At 41.4% G+C, this 25468-nt stretch overlaps 1 protein-coding gene across 6 annotated transcripts in view; it reads left to right on the forward strand.

The window, feature by feature from the left end:
• The window catches only part of NPAS2 (neuronal PAS domain protein 2), a 104422-nt gene that overhangs the window by 33697 nt on the left and 45257 nt on the right, over nucleotides 1-25468 (forward strand). For 5 of the 6 annotated variants that reach the window (XM_085558086.1, XM_085558063.1, XM_085558082.1 and 2 more), the window contains 3 exons: nucleotides 17203-17256; nucleotides 22001-22149; nucleotides 25331-25422. In XM_085558086.1, coding sequence (XP_085414212.1) covers nucleotides 17203-17256; nucleotides 22001-22149; nucleotides 25331-25422 — 295 coding nt within the window. Of the gene's footprint in view, nucleotides 1-17202; nucleotides 17257-19399; nucleotides 19519-22000; nucleotides 22150-25330; nucleotides 25423-25468 lie in introns of all 6 variants that reach the window. The other variant, XM_085558092.1, reaches the window with a different exon arrangement.

The raw sequence follows: 25468 nt of genomic DNA on the forward strand, positions 1-25468 counted from the left end.
AAAGTAATTCATTCAGCTAAAAGAGAGTGAGATTGACTTTGAAAATTAAAATCAATGCTTTAATTCAATACACATACAATTACCAGCTGTCAAATGGCATGTAATGCACTTTTACTGAAAAAAACAACGGCACAAAAGACGAGAAAGGAGGCTTTGACAAATGTTAGGATTCTCATAATGATGTTTTTTGTGTAGTTTTGAAAGCAAGACTGCAAAGTTAAGCACTGTAGATGATAGGGCATTATGCAAAGGGTGTAAAAGGACCAATGGTGTTTTTCAGAACACATATCACTGCTCTCTGTAATGCTCTGTTGTCACAAATACATGGTGATTAGCTATTTATCAGCATGAAAGCACATCATAAAACATTCCACATATCATTGAGTTTCTAATAATCTGTGTCACTGTGAAGATTAATACATTAAGTCAGTCCACAAACTTCATGAAATACATTCTTCTGCCAAGATTTGTGTTGGGTTTGGCAAATGAAGGATGAAACACTGATGAAATGGGAACCACTTTTGTTGACTGTGAAATAACACATTTGTTTTTTCACTCTTTGACACTTTTCAGGGGATAATAAGGGTGCCCCTGGTAGCGCAGTCAGCTTCTGAAATAATACCTCACATGCCTGCTCTGCTACTGCAGTCCTTCTTAAACTGTTTTGGACTCTGACTTACCTATATTGAACCCCTGCAGACCTTTTCGCAGTGTGAGGGCATACTAAAGACCAGCATTGCATATCAAGGTCCATATTTTCAATTGTGTCAAGAGATCAGCATTTAAATCTATATTTACCCACTGCACTAACTACCCTCCCAAGCATCCACACATCCTTCAACTCCAGATTTATGACTGCCTCTATTGTCACGTGTACTTTCCCAGAGTCCCACTGTGTCTAAGGATACCCTGAAAATCATATTTTATCTAAAAGACAACCAGTATAATTACTGTTTTTGAAAACAAACAAACAAAGAAACGAATCAGCCTTAACATTGCAAAAGGGGAATTGTCTCAAATCACGGAAGAACTCTGAAAATCCATCCAAATATTAAGATGGTAAATATACTGCCATCACTGGTTTAAAACCATGTGTTTGAAAATGTTGCCCTGAGCCCACTCAGTACATGATTTGGAATTAGATGAATGATGAATCCAAAGGAAATATAACTTTCCCAGGTTAGAGTGTGACTGATGACACCCATCTCCAGTTCAGGGGGGAAGGTGGAAGTTAATTTAGATTGATTTTTTAATATTTTTTTCCAGAGTCAGTAAGATACTTGATAATTAATGGCACAGAAATATGAGTTCAGCTGAAAACCTTCATAAATTAAAAGTATTTAATTTAATAGTAATTTAGACAATTTTGCAAAGTGCCAGAGCAAGATAACTGCATTTGCAGAGGAAGCAAGATTGAGAGAATTGCCTCCTGGACCGATGCAAGTAATACATCTTTATAGCCATGTGGATCAGAATTCAGTAGCAATATTACAGTCCTTCAGATCAACATTTCCATGAAGAGAGAGAAGATCTATCAGGAAAAATATTCTCTCACATTTCACCCCTCACTCTTTAGCTGCCTAGAAGTTTACTGTGTGCTTCACACAGTACACAGTGAAGTATAGTTTAAGACTTCTCATTATTCAGTTGTCAGTTTGAAAATAGCTTAGAACAAGACAGTGGACTGAGAACAACAGTGGACTGAAGCACAGCTGCAATGGCATTGCGGTTCTTTCCTGTACAATATTTTCAAGTGATAAAGAGAGAAGAGCAAATCTAAGTAAAGAGAGCCTTTTAATGCATTTCTGTTCCAATTTCCCATGAGTAACAATAGCTTAGACCCTTTTGGATACCCAAGCAGTGGCAGTTGGATGCCTGTTTCTCGTGGCCAACATGTACATCAGGCTTTGGCTGTGGTAGCAGCACTCACGTGTTCCAGATATCCAGCACCAGCACAGAAGCAGGGCCTCTGGCTCGGGCACTGGCTCCAGTGAGGGAGGGAGTGGGGATGGTGTGTGGGGCAGGAAGAAGAAGCCCAGTGCCATGGTCCCCACAGTCATTGCTCTCCAGAGGGTCCTGGCCCAGATGCTACAGACAGCTGCAGAAGCAGGACAGGGAAAAGCTCTTGCTGCTGGACATAAAGCTCATAACTGGGTTCCCAAAATGTGCCTCTATCAGCTTCCAGAAGCTGGACCAAGCTAGCTGTTTTTCAAAAAAACAGGGCAGTTAGACATACATGGAGCATCATGGAAAAGGGTGGGTGACGTAGACAGATGTCAATATGCACTGCAAAGGTGATTATTGAATTCTCTGTGCAATTTTCCCATTTATTTAGGTAATATGGAGCATTTCGGTTAGGAAAGGTAGGTTTTACTTTTTTTTTGCCCCTTGTCCTTGAGAGGGACGTGGTTTGAAACTGCAGGGTGATAATTTTCAAAGAACAGAACAAAAGGGCTGGGGCCGAGATTTGGATGAGGATGTCCCTCTTTTTCTCATGCTTGTTTGAAAAAGCCCTACTTTGCTTTGGGGGATTTGAGTGATTCCCTGCAGCAGATTTTAGGACTGGAACATGTTCAATCATGGTCAGCGAGGATAAAGTGTACTTAATTCTCTGCTCTTTAGGTGGTTTACATTGGCACAGGCTGAAAGATTTAGAGTGCTGAAGTTTACACATTCACAGAGACTTGGTGTTCAGATTTAACATTATGTACTTTTTTCACTTGGAAGTAGAAAACAATAGGAACCAGCGCAAAAGTTTTCTCAGGATCTTGCCTTTTGAATATCTGAAGAAGGGAGGCTGAGGAGAGAAAAAAAACATCCACGAAGAACCTGAGATTTTTCAGTTTAAAAGCAAAAGATCCCCAGACCCAAATACCCCTGAAATAGTGTGGCGTAGGATAAAGTATAAATATTTCAAATTTATAAGAAGTGCTGTGACATCAACATTTATACTACCTTTGGCACAGTTTCTATAAATTGGTATATTTTCACAGACACTAAAGTTGTTACAGTTTCAATAACCACCCTTGAGTCTGCTTTAAACCTACCCAACAAGAAGGAGCAATAGCATTTTTGCAAATAAACTTCCCAATCCATCCGGTAGCAATAGCATTTTTCCCTAGGGTCCCCAAAACTGCCTTTGGGATCTCTCTTTTTGTGTGGATTTTTTTTTTTTTTTTTTTCAGAAACATGACATGGGACTTTCCCTTTCTCCTCATCTCAACTCACAACCCTGTGATTTACGTGTCCCAGCTGCTCACGAGACTGTGAGCCAGACGACCCAACCCGACCCAAATCTCAGCTCTCTGCCAACTACTTCTTTTTCCTTCTTCTTTCTTCCTCTCCCTGCCCTCCCCCCTACTGAGCTGCCATACACAAGCCTTTTTTGGTGACACTGGTAAATATGTAAACCAGCAGACCTATGGTGAGCTGCAAGCTGCACTGATGCTGAACTACATCTCTACAGCCACATTAGATAATGTTTCAAGAGCTGCAGTTGTAGTGCTGGCTACAGAATAGATGGGATGTAAAGTACCTTTTTTTCTGCAGGATATTTAGTCCAATTTTTTAGGTTATCTGCAAAATTCATGGTGCACTGAAGGTTCAAGTCTTATCTTTTCATATGTGGTGCTCCATTAATGGGTATGGCACTCTACATAAATAAAATGTCATACAGCTTCAGTTGAGATCTAGAATTATGTCAGATTTTACCCCCTCCTAGTTTTTTTCCCCTGGTAATTATGAAAGATAGGAAACAGTGTGCAACAACTGATGCCCTTTGGGACATGGACACACACTTAGCATGCCTATATGGATATTTGACACAGATGGCAAATAAAATAGCAAGTCAGCTAGAGATTCTGACAGCAAATTTTGTTGCAAGTGAAAAAGGAAAATGCACGTTATGAGTGGAAAGCAGCACCTATCAGTGCCAAAAGATGCTTTTCTCCCAATATCATTTGCCACAGAACAGAGATTATTTTGCAGTTCTAAGTCATGCAGTACATAAGTGCAAGGTGAATCAGCACATCAGTATTTCACTGTGGTTTTCTGACTGTCTCTATTCCTATTCAAAGTTACTATCTGGCAGAGGCAGAGGCATAATTTGATCTTCTGCTGTGGGGCTTTTAATGACTTCCCTGTTTCTGAACTGCTGCATTTGAGTGAATAAGCTAAAATCTAAGTGCACTTTACACTCTGTGGACTGTATCCTTCATTTAGCCTGTGTGTTCAAGAAGACATTAGCCTGAGAATTCTTAAAATCTCTGTTTCATTTTGGTCAATAGGGAGAGTTTAATGTACAATATGAAGTAGGAAGATTTTGATGTATGAATAAAAAATATTAACAAAAGCAGTTATACTTTTCTCTTGTTCCCATATTTCATCAGTTTAAAGCTGGTTTTACGCTAATCAGTTTTGAATTACTGAAATGCTCTATGGATAAAATAGAGTTTTTCAAGTTATTTCCTTGTGTAGGATCCTTAAGAGGATATCTGAATTCTGGAGCCAGATCAGTTTTAATTGATTCTAAATAATCAGATTCCAAACTGACCATATATTGATATTAATTATTTCAGACTCTGCACTTAAATTGAACACACAGCTTAAGCTGTAAATTTGTGTTCTTCAGAATCCCCTTTTTCAAGTCACAGATATATAAATGGATTGTTGGGATGGGGTTTATTCCCAAAGGACCAAGAGAGAGCAATTCTAGCTGCCTTGCAAGCTCCCCATGCAGCACTGCCACTCACATCATGTAACACAGCCGTGTTGCACCACAAAAAATAGAGCATCTATCAATTATGGTTGAAGAGGCAAAACCTCCCTCTAAAATCCAAGACAAAATCCCCTGAGAATGTTGAAGCCAATAGCAGAAAAAGGGACACAAGGTGCAGAAGAACTGACAAATTAGATAATTTCCCATGTGGGAAGGCAATATCAGCCCTTAAAACTGGCCTTCCACTGGAGAACAATTATGAAGAGATTTTTCCTGTTTCTGTACTGGCTTTGGGGGCTGTTTCTCTACATCTTATTTTTTTATCATGCTGACCCATAAGAGTTGCCACTAACAAATAATTCCAACCAGGAAATGCTATATGTTTGCTACCGTAAAGGTTTGAATTTTCATCTTACAACATTTTGGTTTTCAAATCACTGTATTCCCAGTAGCACAGCAAAATCATTTGCTTTAATGCAATTGCTAATAATGATGATATCAACACAAACCTCTGTTTGTTCATATGTTGAGCTCATTGAATAAAGAAGCTTATCATTTATCTGTGTAGAAGCTTTTAATTAGTTTTCTGAATTCACTCCAGAGATTAATGGGCAAATGATATTCAATATATGCTTTATTGTTTTAATTTCTTTATTGAGATATCTGAATTTATATGCTCTTCCCCCTTTGATAGTTTACTTTTTTCTCTCTGTTAGATAACTGTAAAATATTTGTCTGCAAACAGACTCATAAATTCCACTAGGCCGTTGCACCTGGATGGTGGTAGGTGGGTCATAACACAACAAGGCAGCAAATTCCACTCTGTCAGGGATTATAAACTTAGAAAAGACAGTGTCACTGAAAAGAGTCGCTTGCTGGCACTTTTCAGGATTTCAAATAATTTGGGGAGGTACCTTTTCCTGCTCACACACACCATTAATAGTTTGTGTATTCAGGCATTTCTTTTTTAATTAAGATTTCTTTTGACCTGTTTCCTCAGCTGCCACCTTTTCCTGTGGCCATCAATTCCTGTTGGCCACTGCAGCATGGCTCCTGCTATCCCTCGGTATCCCGCTTACCTTTGGGACTCTTCCAGTATGGCACAGTTGTCCTGTGCAACTTCCTGCTGCCTCCACCTGACAGGTGTCTCTTTCATGCCATGGGTCACATCCTCTGCTTACTTGGGAGGTGCACGTGCTCCTGTTGAAGTCCACATGAGGACCCAGAGCAGATGAAGCTCAACCCTTGGGCTGTTTAGGGAAAAAACTTTGTCCTTTCAATGGAGCAGTGGTGTCACTGACTCCTGATGGCAGCCAATACTCACAGCTTACTGCCGTCCTGGCTTAGGGACTGTACCCTTTTGTTGCCAAGAAAGGAAATTGAGCCCAAGCTGCTGAATCCATCTTTGCTTTTCTTGTGTCTTGGGAGAAGGTGCACCTTCGAAGTACGGAGAAAAGGGAATGGAAACTCCCAGTAAACAGTGCATCATTTTTCTTAAAAATAGTGCCCTGTGTAAATATAAAGTTCAACATTATGGTTTTGTTGGCCCAGTAGGAGAGGGATTGAAAATGCTCATTAATGGGATTTAAAAGCAGGAGTTCAGTTTTACTAGCTACAAAAATATAATTATCATAATTAAGATTGCAAAGCACTAACGAAGTTCTTTAATAATTATCCTTTTTCCTTAGAGATTCATTTTGTAAAACCTGATTTGAATTTTACATCATGCTGGAGAAAAGTTATTTTTGTAGAAATGGGAGCCACTGGTAGCATGAAGGGTCTGAGAAAAGCGGTACTTTGCACATAGCTGGAGTATGGCTCAGTCTGAGACAGGAAGGACTCAAGGGCATAAATGTTCAAAATGGCACAAAATGCAGGTGCAGCCTTGGTCTGATGCTGTAGCTGAACTCTTGGCACATTTTTGGACTCAGATAGAAAACTGGGAGTCTGCAACTAGAGAACATTCCTCCTCAAAGTATCATGCAATCAGGCAGGTTGAGTGTCTCTATCCTTGCTGTCTTTAGGTTTAGTGTTGCCCAGGCAAACCCTGAAGCCTCCTGCCTTGCTCTGGTCAGAAATTACCTTTAAACTCCATAGGATGTGTTACCTGCAAGGGAGACAGCAAGTAGTACAGAGCTATAATCTGTATAGTCACAGGCTTGCAGGGTCCTTTCTGAAAAGAAAGAGACAGCAAATCTCAAAATTAAATGACAACAAATTGTCCATTTAAAAATATCTCCCCAAAACAGCTTTTCATGATTCATCTCCCCAGATGATTAAATATTTAGTTCTGCTGACAGGGATATGATAGTTACTATAGAGCAGAAAATTTAGTACAGTGTGTGAGTTATAAGCAGATATGTTATCAAGCTGTTAACACAAAAGTGATGGGATTATTGGTGTTGATATCTGTATTTATTTCCGTAATATTGTATAGAGATTTTATTCCTGCCACCAGCAGATCTAGGCTATAGCTTTGGCTCTTGATGGGTCAGTGAACTTGTCTTGCAGGGTCTCTGCAGGGACAATCATATTGTCCCCTCATGCCACCCACCTCCAACCCCATCTGCTGCTCAGCAGAGCAGCTGAGCACCCATGAGTGTCACCATGCTGCCATGACCATGAGGGTGGGGAGGGCCAAGGAGACCACTCACTGTCCGGTCAAGTCCCAGTCTGCTCCTTGGAGCTTGGCCCTCCAGTTCCTGCTGGTTTGAAGAAGCAAACAAATCCCACATGGGCAGGGAGAGGGCAAGGACACTGAGAGAGGACAGCCCTTCACCCTAGGTCCTGTTTAATGAAGAGGGAGATGCCACACTGGGATAGGTTCCTAAAACTTGAAGGAAATTTGGATTCATGTTTAGTTTCTTCTTTCCTGATGAAATCTCCCCAGAAACATGTAATCTGTTATTTCAGCATCTTACGTATGGAGGGAATGATCACAGCTGGTGTAAATTGTGACAATTAATTGAATAACACTGTCAAAAATTCAGAATTTATTTTTAGAACAAAGTTTTCTGTTAGCAGAGCCTTTTAAAAGAAGAGTCATTTGGTTATTTGAGAGCCATCCATAAACACTTAACAAACAAAGAAGTGGGGAGAGTAACACTTAACAATCAAAGAAGCAGGGGGAGTGAGACCAAACTATGTCACCTCCTGGACATCTTGCTTTGCATTCCAGTGCCACCATAGCCTGTTTAATCATATGGAAAGGGTCAAAATGATCTTGTCAAAACTGTTGTTGCCAGAAAACAAAGAGAATGGCTGATAACAATCCCATTGAAAAAGACTCATTTTTTGCTTCCCAGGTAGTTAATGTCAAACAAAATAAAAATCCTTGCATTTTTGACAAATACATCTTTATAGTATTATCTTGCATATTTTGCCTGTATCAGCTGAGCATTTGACCATCAGAAGATCATAGGTCAAATGTTATGTTATTCTACTTATTTAAATATTTGCAGAACAACATCAATAGATTCTTACAACTATGAATACTTTATAACTGAGACCCTTTTCAAGAGAAGGTTTCAGAGCTAATAATTGCAAAATAATCTGTGCAGTTCTACCTCCACATTTTGACCTGGATTTTGCAAAGATACACATAAATGAGGGCCTCCTTATAGCAGTATAGAGGTAAGCATATTTTAAAGTCTTTGTGCATTTGAGACTTCTGATATTATGAGGATTAAAGTTTTATAAATACCTAAAACAGATTAAGAACATGAGAAGTAGAGAGAGAAGAAAACCAGGTTTTACATTCAAGGGCCATTCTCCTGCGAGGCCTTTTTCTTTCTTTTTTTTTTTTTTTTTTGGGGGGGGGGGGGTTGATTTTTTTTTTTTTTGTTTGTTTTTTTTGCTAATTCTATCATAAAATGAATTTTTTAAAAATTAACATCTAGGAGTGGCATGACAAACACCTGACATACAGACATACAATGTCAAGATGTTTACCTGTTTATAAAGCAGGAGCGATGTCAATGTAGGGGAGACAGTGCACAAGCTATTTCTAGTACAGAGACCAAAAGCACAGTAAAATATATTTCAAAAATATATATATAATATAGGAACTAATTCAAGGGGACTGATTTGCTTAGGATATGTAGCCAGCTCAGTAGATCCAAAATGACTGGACAATTGAGATTTAAACTGAATTCAGGTTGAAACCTCGGAAGGTTTCCAGTCCAGCCTCCTACTCAAAGCAGGGCCAGCTCTGAGGTCAGACCAGGCTGCTCAGGGTTTTGCCCAGTCAGGCCTGCAGGGATGGGGATGGCACAGCCTCTCCAGGCAGTCTGCTCTGTTGTCTGGCTGTCCTCATGGAGGAAAGTTCCTTCTCTCTTCTTTAACCTTATGTCTGTTATTTTTCACTCTCTCATCCGGCACTACCATGAGGAGTCCATCACTGGTTCTTCCCTGACCCCTTGTAGGCAATAAGAGGACTCTTGGGTGTCCCCAAACCCATCTCTTGTCCAGACTAAGTCAGTCTGGCTACCCCAGCTACTTCTCATAAGTCAAGGGCTCCAGGCACCACCACTGGGGATGCTACTGACCTTCCTCCTGTTAATCTATCTTTTCTGTCCCAGGAACCCCCAGACCGATCACATTACCCTGAATGTGGTATAACAGGTGCTGAGTGAAGGGACATAAACCCCTCCCTTCACCAGGCTGCGTTCCTGTTCATGCAGGCCAGGGTCCTGTTGGCCATCCTTGTCACCAGGGCACACCACTGGTTCATGTACAGCATGCTGCCTGCTGCCTTCCAGAGCTCCCAGGGCCTTTCCTGGAGAGCTGCTCTCTAATCAGTCCATCTCCAGCCTGTACCAGAGATCAAGGCTCTTCGTTCCCAGGTGCAGGACTTGGCTGTTGGCACCACTGAATTTCATAAAGTTTCTTGTCTGTCCTTTCCTTCAGTCTCTTGGTATCCCCCATGACAACAGCCCTGCCTTTGAGCATGAAGCCAGCATAAATGACATCCACTGCTCTCTCCCCATCCACAGATTCTGTCATTTCATCATAACAGGCAGTCAGGTTATTCTCAGTAAATCCACACTGGCTATTTTTTATCATCATCTTTTCCATGTGCCCAGGCCTGTGCTGCATCAGGACCACTCCATGATTTGCCAGGGACTAAAGTGAGGCTGACTGGCCTGATGCTCCTTTCTTGAAGGCCAGCATTTGCCTGTTTCCAAACACCAGGGACTTCCCCCACCTCCACAACCTCTCAAAATGAGAGATCAGCCTAGTAAAGGACACCAGGAAGTCTCCCAGCACCTAATGAGGCAAGTAGTCAGTCCCTATCAACTTGCATGGTCAACTTCCCACAGGCTTCCTCAAGTTCCCTGAGTTGATCCTCACCTGTTGCTGGTGCTTCTGCTCCTCCATGCCCCTGCCTCCCACACGGAGGCTGGAGACCTTGCTGCTGAAGACTGCCTTAAAGCAGGCATCAGCCTTACCTGTTTTGCTGTAACTAATTCACCCTCTCACACACCTCCAGTATTGCAGCAGTCCTGCACTTCCATTGTTCAGCCTTTTGCTACTGATGTAGCAGAAGCTCTTCTTGTTGCCCTTGTAGTGCCCTGCAGATGTCACCTGAGGTGAGCTTTGGCTTTCCTGCCACAATCTCTACATACCCAATGAAGTCAATAGAGAAAGACAATACCTCTGCCAGGTGATTTACCATCCCTTGCCACTTTGGCTTATGTCTAAGCTTTGATGAATATTTGGCTGTACACAAACTAGTAATAACTAAGCATTTAGCTGTGCCTATGCCCTATGCCTCAGTTTTCTCGTTGAAATGTACCCACTAACTCCAATGCACCCACCAGGCTTTGCCAAATCCCTGATCCTGGAATTGTCAGGTGTCACCATGCAATGATGTAAGGTCTGAGCCTCCCCGTACGCCCCATGACAAGCCCAGGTGCTTCATCTCCTGGCTCATACAGAAGGTGAGAGGGCTGCCAGGAGACCACTGCAGTCACATCCTCCTCCGCTCGTCACACGGAGCGATGTTACCGAACTGACCTACTTTCCCCATCCGCCCACGGAAGGCTAATCCTGTTTAGCATTGCTGGAAGGGGACGGGCACGCGGGGAAGTGCTCGGAGTTATACAGATGGCAGTCTTTGCTGATTAATGTTAGTTTAATTTGTTTGCCTTTCTGTTTCCAGCCGTGCGAGGGGAGAGAAGAGCAGCGGTTGAACATGGGGATTCACAGCCTGTTCACTGAAGTCTGAATGGCTTTAGTCATTCAGTAGTAATAATAGCAGTGAGGAAGATAATGAGCGTGTATGTACTGATCTTCATCAGAGATCCAAACACTGCACAAACTTTACACGTTGCTCACAAGCCAGAGATAAAAGATGCCTCTCACCCTGGCCACCCTCCAGCACAGCATTGCTGACGTCAGCCATCTCACTCCTGGCTTAAACCGATGTGAATCACACCACATCTACAGAGAGATCACAGGCTGCACGCCCCAAAATTCAGCACCAGGGTGGAGGGGGAAAGTGGTCTAACACATGGCAATAGGTGCAAGGTTTCTGACATGTGAAAAATAATACCCCTTCCCACTAAACAGAAATACTGTAAAGAATAAAACCACAATATGCTCTGAGCCTTCATTTCTCTTTGTCATAATCTCTTACTACTCAGCTCTATTACCTATAACCATCTTCCTATCACCCCCAGTTCAGAAGAGAGGAGCATTCATTTCTATCAAATTCCATTATTTTTACTCTTCACATGTGGATTGTTTTTAATGTATGTTTGCTTTAAGCCTGTTACCATCTGAAGATTGATTGTACACATATGTATGAAACATGAAACAGCCCTTGAGGTTCATGAAGTTCAGTATTTTCTCAAAAAGTTTTATTTTCTTTTTTTTTTGAAGTGTCTAAATATCTCTTGTATAAGCAAAATATAGAAACCTACTGAATGCAAGAAGACCTTGCTATGCACTCTCAGGAAAAAACTCTAAAGCTGGACACTTAATGCTTCTGGATTTTTTTTTTTACTCCTAAAACCAGTAATTCCCATAACAATCTCAGCATAACATGACCCATGGTGACTTCAGACTGCCATTCTCCCACTAAAAAGCCACATATCTTTCTCAAATAACCATGTATATAATCAGGAAAGTGAATTTTTACTATCTTAAGATTTGTAAAGGATAGTCTGTTTACATTTTGATAAATCAGTTTTTATTGCTATGGTTAGGAATGTGTCATATGTAATTATGGACTCCAGCATGTTCTTGTAACAGTTCACAGGTTTATATCTGAAAAAAAGATAATAAAGTGGTATAGTTCAGTTTGATGTGCCTATGAATCTGTTGATTTGTTCTGATTTGTGTTTGTACAAATATTTCTGCTGTGTGTTCACACTGTACCTTTCCTGGTGGGATATCTGAGTGCTTCATCCATGTTACAGAAACTTGAAACAAGGTGCTTAAAATGATCAGATGGTCACTTCTTGTGTTCATTCTGTCACCTTTGCTGCTGCTTCCTGGTTGCTGATCTTTCTCTTTGCCTTCCAGCAGGCCTTGGAAAGGAAATGTGTCACTTGTTAGTGTGATTCATTTTAGAGCTCTACTTAGCTGAGGGAAAGCAGGTAGAGTTCCTAGCCACAGTGGTGCTCCCCAGGGTGGGCAAATCCCATCTAACCCACGCTGTGGAACACCCATGGGATGATGCCATTGACTAACCACAGTGCCCAGCAGACCTAGTTCATCATCCCTGGGCAGGGGATCTGGCAGCAATGCTAACACAGTGACCAACTACTCTGTCCCCTGTGCTAGTGGGTGCCTAGAAGCTTTTCCCCTGGATCATGCCTAGAACCTGTCTACTCTCTTTTGGTGCCTTCTTCATATGTATTGGATCCTACTCATTAAGCACAGGATGCCATGTGTGGCTGGATCTGACCTTTGAATTCTGAGCCCCCCCAAACATAAGTGTGCCTCCTGTATAACACTGACCTCTTTGCTAGCAGCCATTTCCTCCCCTTCAAAGAGGGGATGGGAGAGTTGATGCCCTGTTGAGGCAGAACAGGAGGAATGCTGAGCAGGGATGGGCCCTGGAGGCTGAGCAATGTGTCTGGAAGGCATGGGAGCATGCCTACACTGTTGCTCTGTTTCTTTTTCCTTCACAAAGACAGCAGTTGTAGGGAAGGATCTTCCCAGACGTCAGAGGATAGTTCAAGGTGTTTCATCCCAGCATTCCAGTTTTCCATACAAGCCTTGCCCATCCCCTGTCTTTGACAGGATTGTTCTCCAAGTGCAGCATCATCATCTTTAATTAGGATTTGTTGTATTGTACCAGCATCCCAAGTGATCTGAGGTGTAAGGCTCAGGTATGTCTGCAGTGGGTGGGAGCATCCCTCTTCCCAGGGCTGACCATACCTGTGCAGGACAAGTGGTGGAATATCCAGGCAAACCTGTGGGGTGATGGAGGCAAACACCCCATCTGCTAGAGGGGGATGAGGAGGAATATCCAGTCTTTCCTTTGAGCTGCCAAACATAAGGGCCAGGGAAGTACAAACACTGTGATTTCTCATGAAGGTTCCCCAGGCACATCTCAGGACCTCTGAAGGAAGTTTACATCTCTGATTTAATTCAGCTGAGTTAAATTAATATTATTAAAAATTCCTGATAAATATCAGGTATCAGGCTGATTTGTAAGAACTTAGCTGGCCTTTTGGCAACTTAGTGGGAAATCAACAACTGATTACCTACATTTGAGTGTCTACAGCATATCCTTGTGAGCAGTAGGGCAGGAAAGAGTGAAACCAACCTCACCAGCCCAGAAAAGTAGTAGCTTAGCTCAATAAAAAACACATTTCTAGAACAGGATAAGGTGATCAGTGCCAGATGATTTTTTTATAGTGCAAGCTCTGTGTCCTGTGGGAATAGACTGTATCAAAATAAACATGTGCAACCTTTCTTCCGGAGAGTCCCTAGAGCGAGCTGGCACTCTGCCTGAAGTGCTTATTTCCCAAGCAACTATTCAATGTATGAATGAATGGGGGGGGAAATGTTTGTGCTATAATTCTCCATCTGATAACTAAGCCAGGGGTACACAGTTAACAGCTTTAGCCAGTCTTTTGTTTCCAAAATGCCATTCTTACCTACTTGTGGATATGCATCTTTCTGTGTGTTTGTATATGTTCCTCCCTGATGGGAGAAACATGAGCTTTCTCCTCCTTGTTCCAAGTAGTTCCCATCTTTTTGAGTGATAGTCTTCATTCCTTGATGATAATGATGATACTAATGAAGCTCCAAATGTAACTGTCATTGTTAAATACTCTGCTAGCAGGAGTTACATCATGTGGTGTTCTTACCTATAGGTTTCCAAATTGCCTTTCTTATCGTGAAAGGATTCTTCACAGTTTGAGAAATACTTGTGCCACTTGTTTTTTTTATGTCACTCCTTTGCAGGGGAACCGTGGCAGAGAGCCTTGGTATTTAGTGCCTGCCTCCATCATTGCAATGAGTCAGAATTTTCTCCTAAATCAAGAGACAGTAGGTTTCCAGTTTGCAGTTTGGACGCTTCACAGCTGAGGGATTGGGAGAATAACATAAAGGAAGCAGGTTGCACTAAGCTCCTTGACATGGGTTTCTCCATCAAGGTGTAAGGCAGCATCTCGTGGGGCTCTGGAGAGGGATGGTAATACCAGTTTACACCAGTTGTATACTCTGATGTATCTATTTTATTGAGAACAGTTTTAATCTCATACAGTACATAATTTCATATGGTACATATGTACTAGAAACCCTGTTAGCAATGCCTGTGATGCTCTAGAGTTTTTGACATGTGAGCAAACAGAAGCAAAATGACAATTAGATATTGTCTCATGCTAGCAACAGCACAGCAGGTCCAGAATTTCATGTCAGTCAGTGAGAAACCTTGTTTACTGGAAGCTGGCCATGAATTGCTTTACAGATTTAGCCAAATCCTTGGCAGAACAGACCAGTTAGATCTGTTGCTCTCTCTCAAGAGCAGAGGCTTCCTGGCAGTGTAATTTCTTGATAGTTTATGGGGTACACTGTAGGAAGCCCCTTTCATTAGATGCATTGTGCTTCTCCAAGAGAGCCAGGGCTGAGCAGCACCAGTACTGTCTCATCCACCTCCATCCTTCATCACAGGCCACTCAGCACACTTGTCCACATATTCCTGCTTTCTGTTGGGAATCTGTTACAACCAGAGGAAGCCTCTGTGAGGAAGACCTTTAGGGATTCAGGGAGAGCTACTTGTGCTGCTGATACTGCCCCATTTTGATTGTCATAGCCTAGATTCAACAAGTGTTCATGCAACAGAACATTTTGTGCTGTGCTGTGCTGTGCTGTGCTGTGCTGTGCTGTGCTGTGCTGTGAGTGTGGTGAGACACTGGAACAGGTTGCCCAGGGAGGTTATGCATGTCTCAGCCCTGGTAGCGTTCAAGGCCAGGTTGGATAAGGCCTGGTCTAGTGCAAGGTGTCCTCCCACCATTGGGTTTAGATGATCTTTATGGTCCCTTCATACCCCCTAACATCCTGTGATTCTATGATTGTGAGCAAAGATTTAGCAAAGAAACACTGCAAAATCCTGAATGCTAATCCTACTATTTAAATGGTGCCTTCTGTATTCTTGAATAGCATAGGTAGCAATAAGTGAGCAAATAACAACAAAACACACTGAATAGTGTCACTACATTTTAGACTGAATTATTTGAAAACATATTGATTTGCATAAGAGTTTCATTATGGGATTAAGCAAATAAGCACCTAAAAGATATGTAAAACACTGGTTAATAGAATTTTACTGGCCTTATACATTTTCCTAGTCCAAAATATGGATTATGATATGGCTGACTTGCAAGTCAAAAGTCATGGCTGGCTGTTTTGCAAGTCAAAACAAATGTCTGAAAAAAGTATAAAAACTACATGGTATTATTTGTTATGTTTTTCTGAATAATGGAATTCAGCCATTTAAATCCACCAGTTATGACTGAAAAAACTAGTCCCTTGGCCTTCATATTTCTTGTTTATCTTTCATCAAAGAGCTAAGTGCCATCAAGTAGTAGCTTTACCCTCCAATCAGTGACCAGTGGCTCTAATTCCTCATAATTCATTTGATAAAAAGTTATAGGGTAGCTTTGTGTTCTTACCTAACTGTTGAGTAATGACCAGGTAGAATGTTGCTGTAAGAGAACTAGTAACAGAAGCACTGTTTTTACTATCATTGCTTTTTCACTTTGTTTTTTTCATAAAATGTTCTTTAAATAGGCAAATTTATGAGTGGCTCGTGTGCAAAATAACATGGGCTTAAATAAAGCCTAGCAATTAACTTCCTTCCTCCTCCCTTCCAATTTTATTCATGTCTTACATGTTGAAGAATCATTAAATGAGAAACATTGATTGCTGAAAAAGAGTGTTATCATTGCCTATCACTACACCACTGCTTTAAAAATGAGGCTTTGACAATATCGAGTGGCATTGTGCTGCTGTTCCAGAAAATATTAGTGTGGGATGCAGCAGCACATGGATTTTGTACCCTAAAGTGGTGCCAGATGCCATGAGGGGTGCAGTAGCACAGGGCTTCCTTCTTGGGTTGAAGAGGTTACAGATCAAGTATTGCTGTCTCATAATGTCATGGAGCAAAGGAGGGTGGGCAGTGAGTTAGTGACAAGTGTTTCTGAGGCACTCAGCCTTCAGCTGGGCTGCTTTTGTATTTTTCCCTTTGCCTTGCCTACACAAATTTACTTAATTTACCCAATTTACCCTTTTCTGCTTACAGCTCACACTGCTGGAGCAATTGTACTACAAAGCTGAGGTCATAACACTTTGGTGATGATTAGCAAAAAGAGTGATGGGGATGGGACAGTCCCCATGCTTAGTGCCAGCATGGCTGGGTGGGTGTTCTGACTGGGCTGCAAGAGGGTTTTGTAGTATGGCTTAGGAAGTGGGATTTATAAGGACACTATGAATTTGAGGTGTTATTCACTAGAGTCATTACCATCTCTTTTGGCTTTGTGTCATGATCCACAGAGGAGGATGAAGAGCTTCCCAGTAGGAAGAGCAGAGAGGTCAAAAGCATCCGTGATGCAGGCTCTTGCACTGAAGATGGTTTTGGTGGGAACATGAGGGTAATGAAAATGCTTTTCAGCTTGAGCAGATCCCAGGCTCATTCAGCCTACAAGTTTGCGGAGAGTAACTGCTGCACAAAAAAAGTCCCCAAGACGTGGCTGTTTTTGTGCTGTGCTGATGCTCCACATAGTGCCTGGGAGCCTTGATCCCTGGCTAGAGACCCTAAGGCTAGCATAATGCTCAGGAATAACATTACCCACAATGGATATTTCCTAAAATCAAGGACTGTGGCATAGAGCACTGCTGACACATTTATCTGACCTGGATATCATCACTGTGTTATTAAATTGAAATAGAGTGACTGTGAGATTAACCTGCAAATAGAGCTAAAAAAATGACAATTCATACTGATTCTTGCATTCCTTCAACAGAAAAAACTGCTTAGACAATCTAATGGATGAAGATGAGAAAGACAGGGCAAAGAGGTGAGTATCTTTTCTTTTACAACTCTCTGTGATGAGCTTGATACTGTTTGTTGCTGCAGAAGCTGTTTTATCCATAATCAATTAATCAAAGAGCAAGAGAGTAAAATACAGTCAAATGCAACTTGAAAAATTTCCATCTCAGACTCTTACTCCTGGCTGCACTGTAAGAAGAAAATAACCTAGCAATGTTTCCTGTGGAAAATGTTAAAAAAGCCAAGGCATTGATCATTTTCTTCGCATTACTGCAGAACATCAGAACTGAAGCACCAACAACATTCTTCTGCCACTATAATACATCATCTGAGCTTCCAGAGTGTACAAAAATGTTGTGGTTTTCTTTTTTCTTTAAATACATTTTGCAAAAGAAAAAGAACAGGAAAAGTGGGGTTTTTTTCCCTATTAGAATGGTGATTTATTCATCAATGCCTATCTCGCAGCAATGAAAACAGCCAGAAATTACCTTCGGAGCAGAGAAAGACCACGAAAAGTCAGGCTTAAACTGGCACAAACCCATATTCACATACAGCCTGTACTCCATTGAGTCCCAGTTGGTGGAAATTCACTGTGAACCTTTTGTTGGGAGAGAAAAGGTGTGTTTCAAGGCAGAAGACCTGTGGCAATGAAACTCATAGTAACTGTCAGAGCTGACCAGCATCTGCAGAAAAGCAGTTTGGAAGCATTTGAGGTTATCAATGCCTCAGCCTGCAGTTTAATTACTTTAGAGAGAGACAGAGGTTACCCACATTTTTCCCCTTGGTTCCTTCTAATGAGAGTATTTCCAGTCCAGGCACAAGCAGTTGATCCAATTTCATCTCTTTTGATTCCTTCTCTTCTTCTTTCCCTCCCTGCAGCTTTGTCTCACCAATATAGGTCAGCACAGGCTGCAGCCAGGCTCAGCTGTTCCCCTCTGCTTCCTTTTGGAGGGTGCAGAAAGGAGCCCACCTCGCAGCACTGCTTCACCTGCCAAAGACCTGATCATCTTCAAGATATTTGTGTGCTAGTTGTCTAGTAAAAGAAAAATTCATTAAATGAATGCATATATGAAAAAAATAGGATAAGACGTATCCTTGCTATCGGCAATTGTCATCACCATCTGGTATGGTTTTCATGCTGTTTGTTCCCAGAAGGAATTTTTGTCGTACCCTGGGGCAGGCCTCTATCAGGGTGCATAAAAAAGTTATAACTTTAAAAATTAAAAAAGGAAACTGCTTCTTCAAATTGTAATTTAAGTTCATTTTGCTTTTTAGAAATAAAGCTAAAGTTGAAATTGAGTTTGAAATCATGAGATGCTTCATGAAGGTCTAAAGTTAACACATTATACTGAAATGGTTTAGATTCATTTAAAAGCCACAGGTTTTCTTCTGGAGAGGGTCAAACTTAGGAGAAGCTATTTGATTAATATTTTGCTACTGTGTCTTGTAAACTGAGGACTCTGACCTGTCCTATACCACAAGGGAAATGCTTTGTTTTGCTTCTATTTGGTAGAAGGACTGGGTCCCTCAGGACTGAGAAGTGTCAGAGGGGATTAAAAAGCCCAGGAAATTGTTCTCTCCTTTTATTTTCTCTGTCAAAAGTAGGTGAGACTGAAAATTTCTGGACCTAAGTTTTTGGGATGGTGTCAAGCCAGGAGCTGAGTTTCTCAGGTTAGGTGGGTGTAGAGATACACATACACACCATGTATATCTGCTGCAATTTATTAGGCATGTACAGGTTGTATTATACAGACATGAAAAAAGGTTGTATTATATCGTCTCCTGAGAAGAGGTACTTGCACTCCCACCCCTGAGCCAGATGTTTAATATTTGGCCAAGATCAGGAAGAACACTGGTTAAATTGAGCCCTATTCTGCATCACCTGACTCCCTAAGGCACATCTTCACTCTGAACACCTGAGGACTAAAATGTGGGTATGATGGCACCACAGCTGGGAGCATTGAAGACCTATGTGAGGTTTTCTGATCTTCTCAGATCAGAAGTCATAGTTTCCTTTTCAGTTCTTTGATGCTAGATGAGGTTTAATTTGGTTTTAGAGATTTATTAGTTCTAAACAAAAGGTGTGCTTTGTGCACTTTTTTCTCTATTTGCTCTTCTTTCAGTTTACTTTAATAGTATATAATTTTAAAATAACTTTTTTTACAATTCAGTTGAATTCCAAAATCCAACCAAAACCAGCTTGAAGTGAACCATGAGAAAGTGCTTAATCATGAAGACTACCTGCCATTTTCCACTGAAATAAAAAGTAAATTTAAGAATCTGAATGAAGGTATGTGGTACAGTTACTTGCATTGATGCATATATAAAACACTCCACTGGACAACCAGAAGAAATCTGAAATTTAGTGTAAAGTCACATTTCATTGTAAACTAGCAACATGTAGCATCTACTACTCGGTCAGTATCTGTCTAAGAATATATGTAAGTGAATAAAAATTGCTGTTAAATTTTTGATTTTTGATCATTCTGAATTCAGGCTGTTCTGTCTTGCCTTTAGCTGTATTCACTAAAAATCGTGATTTTATTCATACTGTGTCTCCTCCTTCCCCTTGAATATGCTATAATCTTTATGGAGTAGCAAGGAGGGAGGAGAATTGGGACAGGTAGTATGCAATTAAGACAGAGGTTGTTTAGGCTTACTGTAATTTTATGCCCTAGCAGTGAAGTAAGCAAGGCTACAAAATAATTTTCAAAGGGAAGTGCTGAAAACTATGTTACTTCATGCATTTATAACTGTATTAAACAAAGTGTTTTCAACTGTGCAGGGATAGTTTTTATAATTTTTCCAATATTTTCTCATTTTTTCCATTTGAAAACTCTACTGTGATCAATTCACATCTTGGTAGAGTTATTTCCACTAGAGGAGTTTTTATATTTCCTTTGTGAATAAAATGTCAAGTGTTAAATATAGATACTTCATATTTCTGTAAAGGCTTTTTTTATTTTTCTCTTTTTTTTCTTTTTTTTTATAAAGCAACACATTCCTTATTGATAGCTGGTGGTTTACTTTATTTTCAGGGAAAATATGCACTCTTTAAGCTTAAAATGAACTGGATTGAATTATGAGAAAGTAAAATGTTGATATTCTTAACGTTGCCCTGAACTGTAGAGAAATAGGATAAGGCTGGAGCTTTTCACATCTTGTTCTGACAGCCTTTTGCAGTGTAATAAGAGCAAGCTGAAATCAGTCAGGCAGTATCCACCCAATCTCTTGTGTTCAAAGCTGTAAAATAATCAAGCATTGGCTTCTATCCAGTGTATCTCCAAGTGTGTTCAGGGTTGAGAGCAAAACAAAAATTACCCCTCTGTCAGTAGTACCATCCAGAAGCCTCTGTAGTGATTTCTCTGCTGAAAATGTTTATTGCTATCCTGGTCCTCACAGGAGATGTAGATGCTGAGCTAAATTCTGCTCTGATTTTCAGCAGTGTGCATCCAGAGCTGCTTTGAGGGATAGCAGAGTTAGCTGGGACTGGGAAAGTCAGAGAACTGGCCTCTTGCCTTTTCCATCTACATGTAACCAAATTTTTCAGTCTTTGCGTAATTGACAAGGCAAGTCTCATCTGTCTGAGGAACTTTCAGAAGAATAAACAGACCTACTGGGCTATACTTATTTCTGTTTCCACATGGATACAGAAGTCCAGGTGATAACCTCCGAGTCAAACAGTTGTGGTATGCCTGAGAACAAGTCAGAAAATCCGTGTGTACAGATTGGCATAGAGTTAAAAAAAACCAAAGTGTGCATGCTGAAAAGATTATCAACAGCCTTAATGACAGTATTATGATGGTGCCAAAACACCCCAAATGAAATCAGATCCTTTCTTCCTTTGAGCTCTTGAAACACAGCAGCAGAAGGAGGCTCTCTCTGAGGAATCTGCAAGCTAAACAGACAAGACTGGTGAAGAAAGCTATAGAGTCATTGTTTTAAACCTAGAGACTTGGGGCACTGACACTGATTTTCCCAGTGGCACACAGAGATTAAGGGCAAGCACTGCTGCCACTTCCAAGACCCCAGTTGGCAATGCATCCCAACCTCAGACAATCCATGCTGATGCCCTCTCTCCTGCTTGTCATTGTGACCTTGGAAAGGAGACTGAATAAACTGGTATATGAACCAGAAGAGAGCTGCAGCAACTTCTACTCAGGTCTCTGATCTTAATGACTGGAAGACAATATCCTGATTCTTCTCTGCCAGCCTGAAGGTAGGCAGAGCACCTGTGACCAGAGCAGCAGGTCCTTGTAGATCAACCCAGCTCCAGTGCAATAGCAGCAGGACTGGGGTCCCTCTCTTCTGTTAAGACTGCAGATGCGTATGATCCAGTCTCTACTCTTCTTCTTTATGGACAGTTTTACTGTTGTCACAATATTCCTATTTCTTCTCACTCTGAGTGCCTCCTCAGAGACAGCATGAATTTTTAAGATCCTCCATATGTCTGGGAGATGGACAGAGCTCCTTCCAACTCCAAGCTCAATGCTGTCCTGATAAGCTCAGCCAGAGTGTCCAGAGGCAGCACAGAGGAGTGAGCAGAGCCTCCGTCACCCCGCTGGACACTAAAAGTGGCTCAAAGACAAAAGCAGGAGGTGGGAACTGTTGCTTCCTACTTGCTTCTGCAGCTTTGTTGGAGTCCAGTGTCAATTTTCACACGCTGACACGTGCAGCAAGCTAATTTTATGTAGCTACATTGCAAAGAGCAGGTACATGATGATTTTCCTTCTTGCTCTGCTCATTCTTTGTTTCTTTTCCCCTGTCTACAGGGCTTCGCGTAACAAGTCTGAGAAAAAGAGGCGTGATCAGTTCAATGTTCTCATCAAAGAGCTCAGCTCCATGCTTCCAGGCAACACTCGCAAAATGGACAAAACTACTGTGCTGGAAAAAGTCATCGGCTTTCTGCAGAAACACAATGGTAAGATTCGGTGCAGCTCTTCATGCACTTAGCAGACAGTTACTATAATATCCTGTTTCCTTTGGTGATTATCAGAACATCTTGAGGGACCTAAACGTTCCCACATAAGGTATTTGAGCTTTTTTCCTACCTCATCAAAAAAGATCATTTGCAGACAATGTGCTGCCCAAATCCATCTCCTTATTTGCTCTTTAGTTGAAGATGACTCTCAACCTGCTAGAGAAGAGGAAAAATGGCAGCAAGTGAGGGAAAGAGGGCAACAGAGTGCCCTGCAGCACTCACGAAGAAGACATATGCTTTGAACAAGAGAGATTTAGGAGCAGAGGGAAGATTCCCTTACTTGAAATTTGCAATATTCTAAGTAGAAGAACGAAGCATTCTCCCCAGTTTCTCTGAAGAAAAAAGTGCAGGGAAGCAATCTGTTCAGCACCCCAGCTCCTCAGTGGACTGTGTAGGACTCAATTTTTCACACTGAGTAGAAAACTCGGACCAGAAAATGCCTCCTTTTTTGAAGCTGGCATCAGCAAATTGCATCGACAGATAGTTGACATGCTTCACCCAGTTTGCACAAGCACAGGCTACATCACATGTGCATAGCATCCAGCTGCAGTAGTCAAGTTCAGCATCAGAAAGCCTGGAGTTCATTTTTCAAAATGCTTGCACCAGTGATATTTAAGTCCCTTAGAAATGTACCTTCAGAGAGGGCAGAAGAGATTTCTGACCCTCTACGTTCTTTGGTCTAGTTTCTATTCAGAGGGAGGAATGGGCACTGTGACCTTCCTGATGCTTTGACATCCACCAGTAGTGGTGAACTGAAATGCTCCTCCCTTATAAATCTGGGCACTGGTTTAAAATGGGGCTCTCCTGCTCTGCCCCTATGAGGAAGAGGTTTCAGTGGGTGACTGTGGGGAATGCCCCTGGTCTCAGAAAGCAGGCAGGGGTCTCACAAGATGATGCACTACGTCACTGGGCTTACCTTGGCTCATCCAGCACCTCCCTCCTGCACTCTCTGGAGAACTCTGGGTGTAACAGGAAAGACCATTAAAACTCTTATATCATGACTTTCAACAGAATGGGGTCACAGATGTCAGTCTTACTGAGGAATTATAGTGGTTCTGGCATTAGAGTGCAGTTTCTTCTTAAATGAATTTTTGCCACAGTCAAACTAGAATCATATATTTGTTTAGGTTGGAGAGGACATTTAAGACCAATGAGTTCAGCTGTTAACCTATGGTTTGTACAGGAGGGATGACCAGGACATCTCAAAGTTGAATAGTTATGTACACTTTTTAAAAATTTGTAGTAATGACTCACCTTTTTTTTGCTGCCCAAGATGTGAATATGTGAAGATGTATATATGCTCAATTATAAAACTAAGCAAAGAACAATCACCCAAGATTTGAAATAAGTGTAGAAATGGAGCTGAAGCTCCAAATAACTTACTCCAAAAGATGCTTTTATGCTTTTCCTTGAAAAACAACTACATGAAGAAAAACTAACAGTCACAAATCTTTCCACAGCAATTGGGTCAAAGTGTGACTGGGGTTTGTGCACTTGATAAAAAAAGCAAATGTTACCTATTTTTAAACCAGATTAGTAGTCACAGAATATAATACAAAGCATCAGCATTTAAAAGTGTTGATTATCCTCAGCATACCTTGGATCTGATATATTGAGTCATGTTCCCCTTCCATTTGGTAGGCTAAACCAAGATTTTAGTCATAGCATCTCAAGAAGGTAAATTTTCAGATTTTTTTCCTTTATAAACAGCCTCCTTCATTATAATCCACAGAATCTCCCAAATCTCAAGTAATTCTTCCAACTGTCACCATTTCATGTACATTGGCTTTCCAAGTACATATCTGCTGAAAGTATCCTATATCCTAAAACTACTTAAAAAAATCTGATGGACTCTTTCTTTAGCCTGTTTTTCAAACCTTCGTGTAAAACCATAGGGACTGTGGAGAGTTTCTGTGCTTCCAGTGACAGCCCCCAGAATGCATAAAGTGACTCAAGTGAGCTGGTAGGAGCAAACAGCTGCATCTCCACTAATACAGCCTGAGCAGAGGCTTTGATTTCTTTCTCAGTGACAAAATGCACAAGGCACTTGTAGAAATTTACTGTCTTTAGTATTTATCCATTTGCGTTTCTCTGGCCAGTTTGCATATGTGCTCTGGACGCAGAGAATTGCTCTGGAAGTGTTAATCAACAGGATTAATTAAAGTGTTAATCAACAGCAGGTGCTGAAAAGTGTGCTTACCATCCCCTCACTACTAGACCTGAGTAGAGAAGCAGAGGGAGCAGCAAACTACAAACCAGATAAAGTTTCTCTAGATGAGAGCTGTTCCCCCAGAATCCTGTCTGACTCAGAGCTAACATAAGTGACCATCTTCCAAAGGCAAACAGTGCAAACAGCTATCCAGTATGGTCCTCAGTTTCAGTGCAAAGCTGTGAGTTGTTATCCTGGTGTGTCTGCACTCCTCCATGGAAAGCCCTCCAGGAGCAAGCCCTCTGCAGGCTGCCATGGGGTCAGGATAGGACAACAGTGGGGCAGATCTCCTCTTGGGGCCCTATGGACTGGCAGCACAGGGGACCCTGTCCTCCAGACAGGATTTGGGATGAGATGCTGGTGCTCCATTAGTTCTCCTGGGCTGCTCTGCACCATGTGGCTGAAGGTAAGGAGAGGGTGGTGGCAGCAGCACCAGTGTAAAGCTGTTGCAAATGCTTGTGATTCACTCTCCTTTTGGAAAACAGAGCCATAGCTCTGCAGTTTGGGGTCGCAGCCCTTTGGGGCTCCTCTGAAGGAGCTTTCTTGTTGTTCTGTTTAGCACAGAAGTTATAGGCTGAAGCCTCTCTAGCATCCTGATTTTGAAACTGTAAATTGTAAATAGCAATTGGACACATGCTAATCCTTTCTTTGATTTTAATTTCATGCAAAGTGGTTTTACCTTTTGATCAATACTCCAGTAATGCTGCTTGAAGCCAATGGCCTTGTCAATACAGGCTCCCACTGAGGTCAGTACAAGCTGACTTGAGTAAAAAATAAGAAAACATTTTGGGCTCGAAAACTGCAACTTTTGAATACAAAGGTTATTTCTCTCTTTTTATAGCAGCCCATATGTAATATTTCAAGGTAGAAGTTAATTTCAGTTTTAAAGATGTAAATATTCTATTTGTCTAGAAGTCTCAGCACAGACGGAGATTTCTGAAATTCAGCAGGACTGGAAGCCTTCATTTCTCAGCAATGAAGAGTTCACCCAGCTGATGTTGGAGGTAAACATGCACATATACTTTTCCTAATTTTGTCTAACACTTATGA

Source organism: Lonchura striata, chromosome 1, assembly GCF_050655825.1.
Source record: "Lonchura striata isolate lonStrDom1 chromosome 1, ASM5065582v1, whole genome shotgun sequence".
Lineage (NCBI taxonomy): Eukaryota > Metazoa > Chordata > Aves > Passeriformes > Estrildidae > Lonchura > Lonchura striata.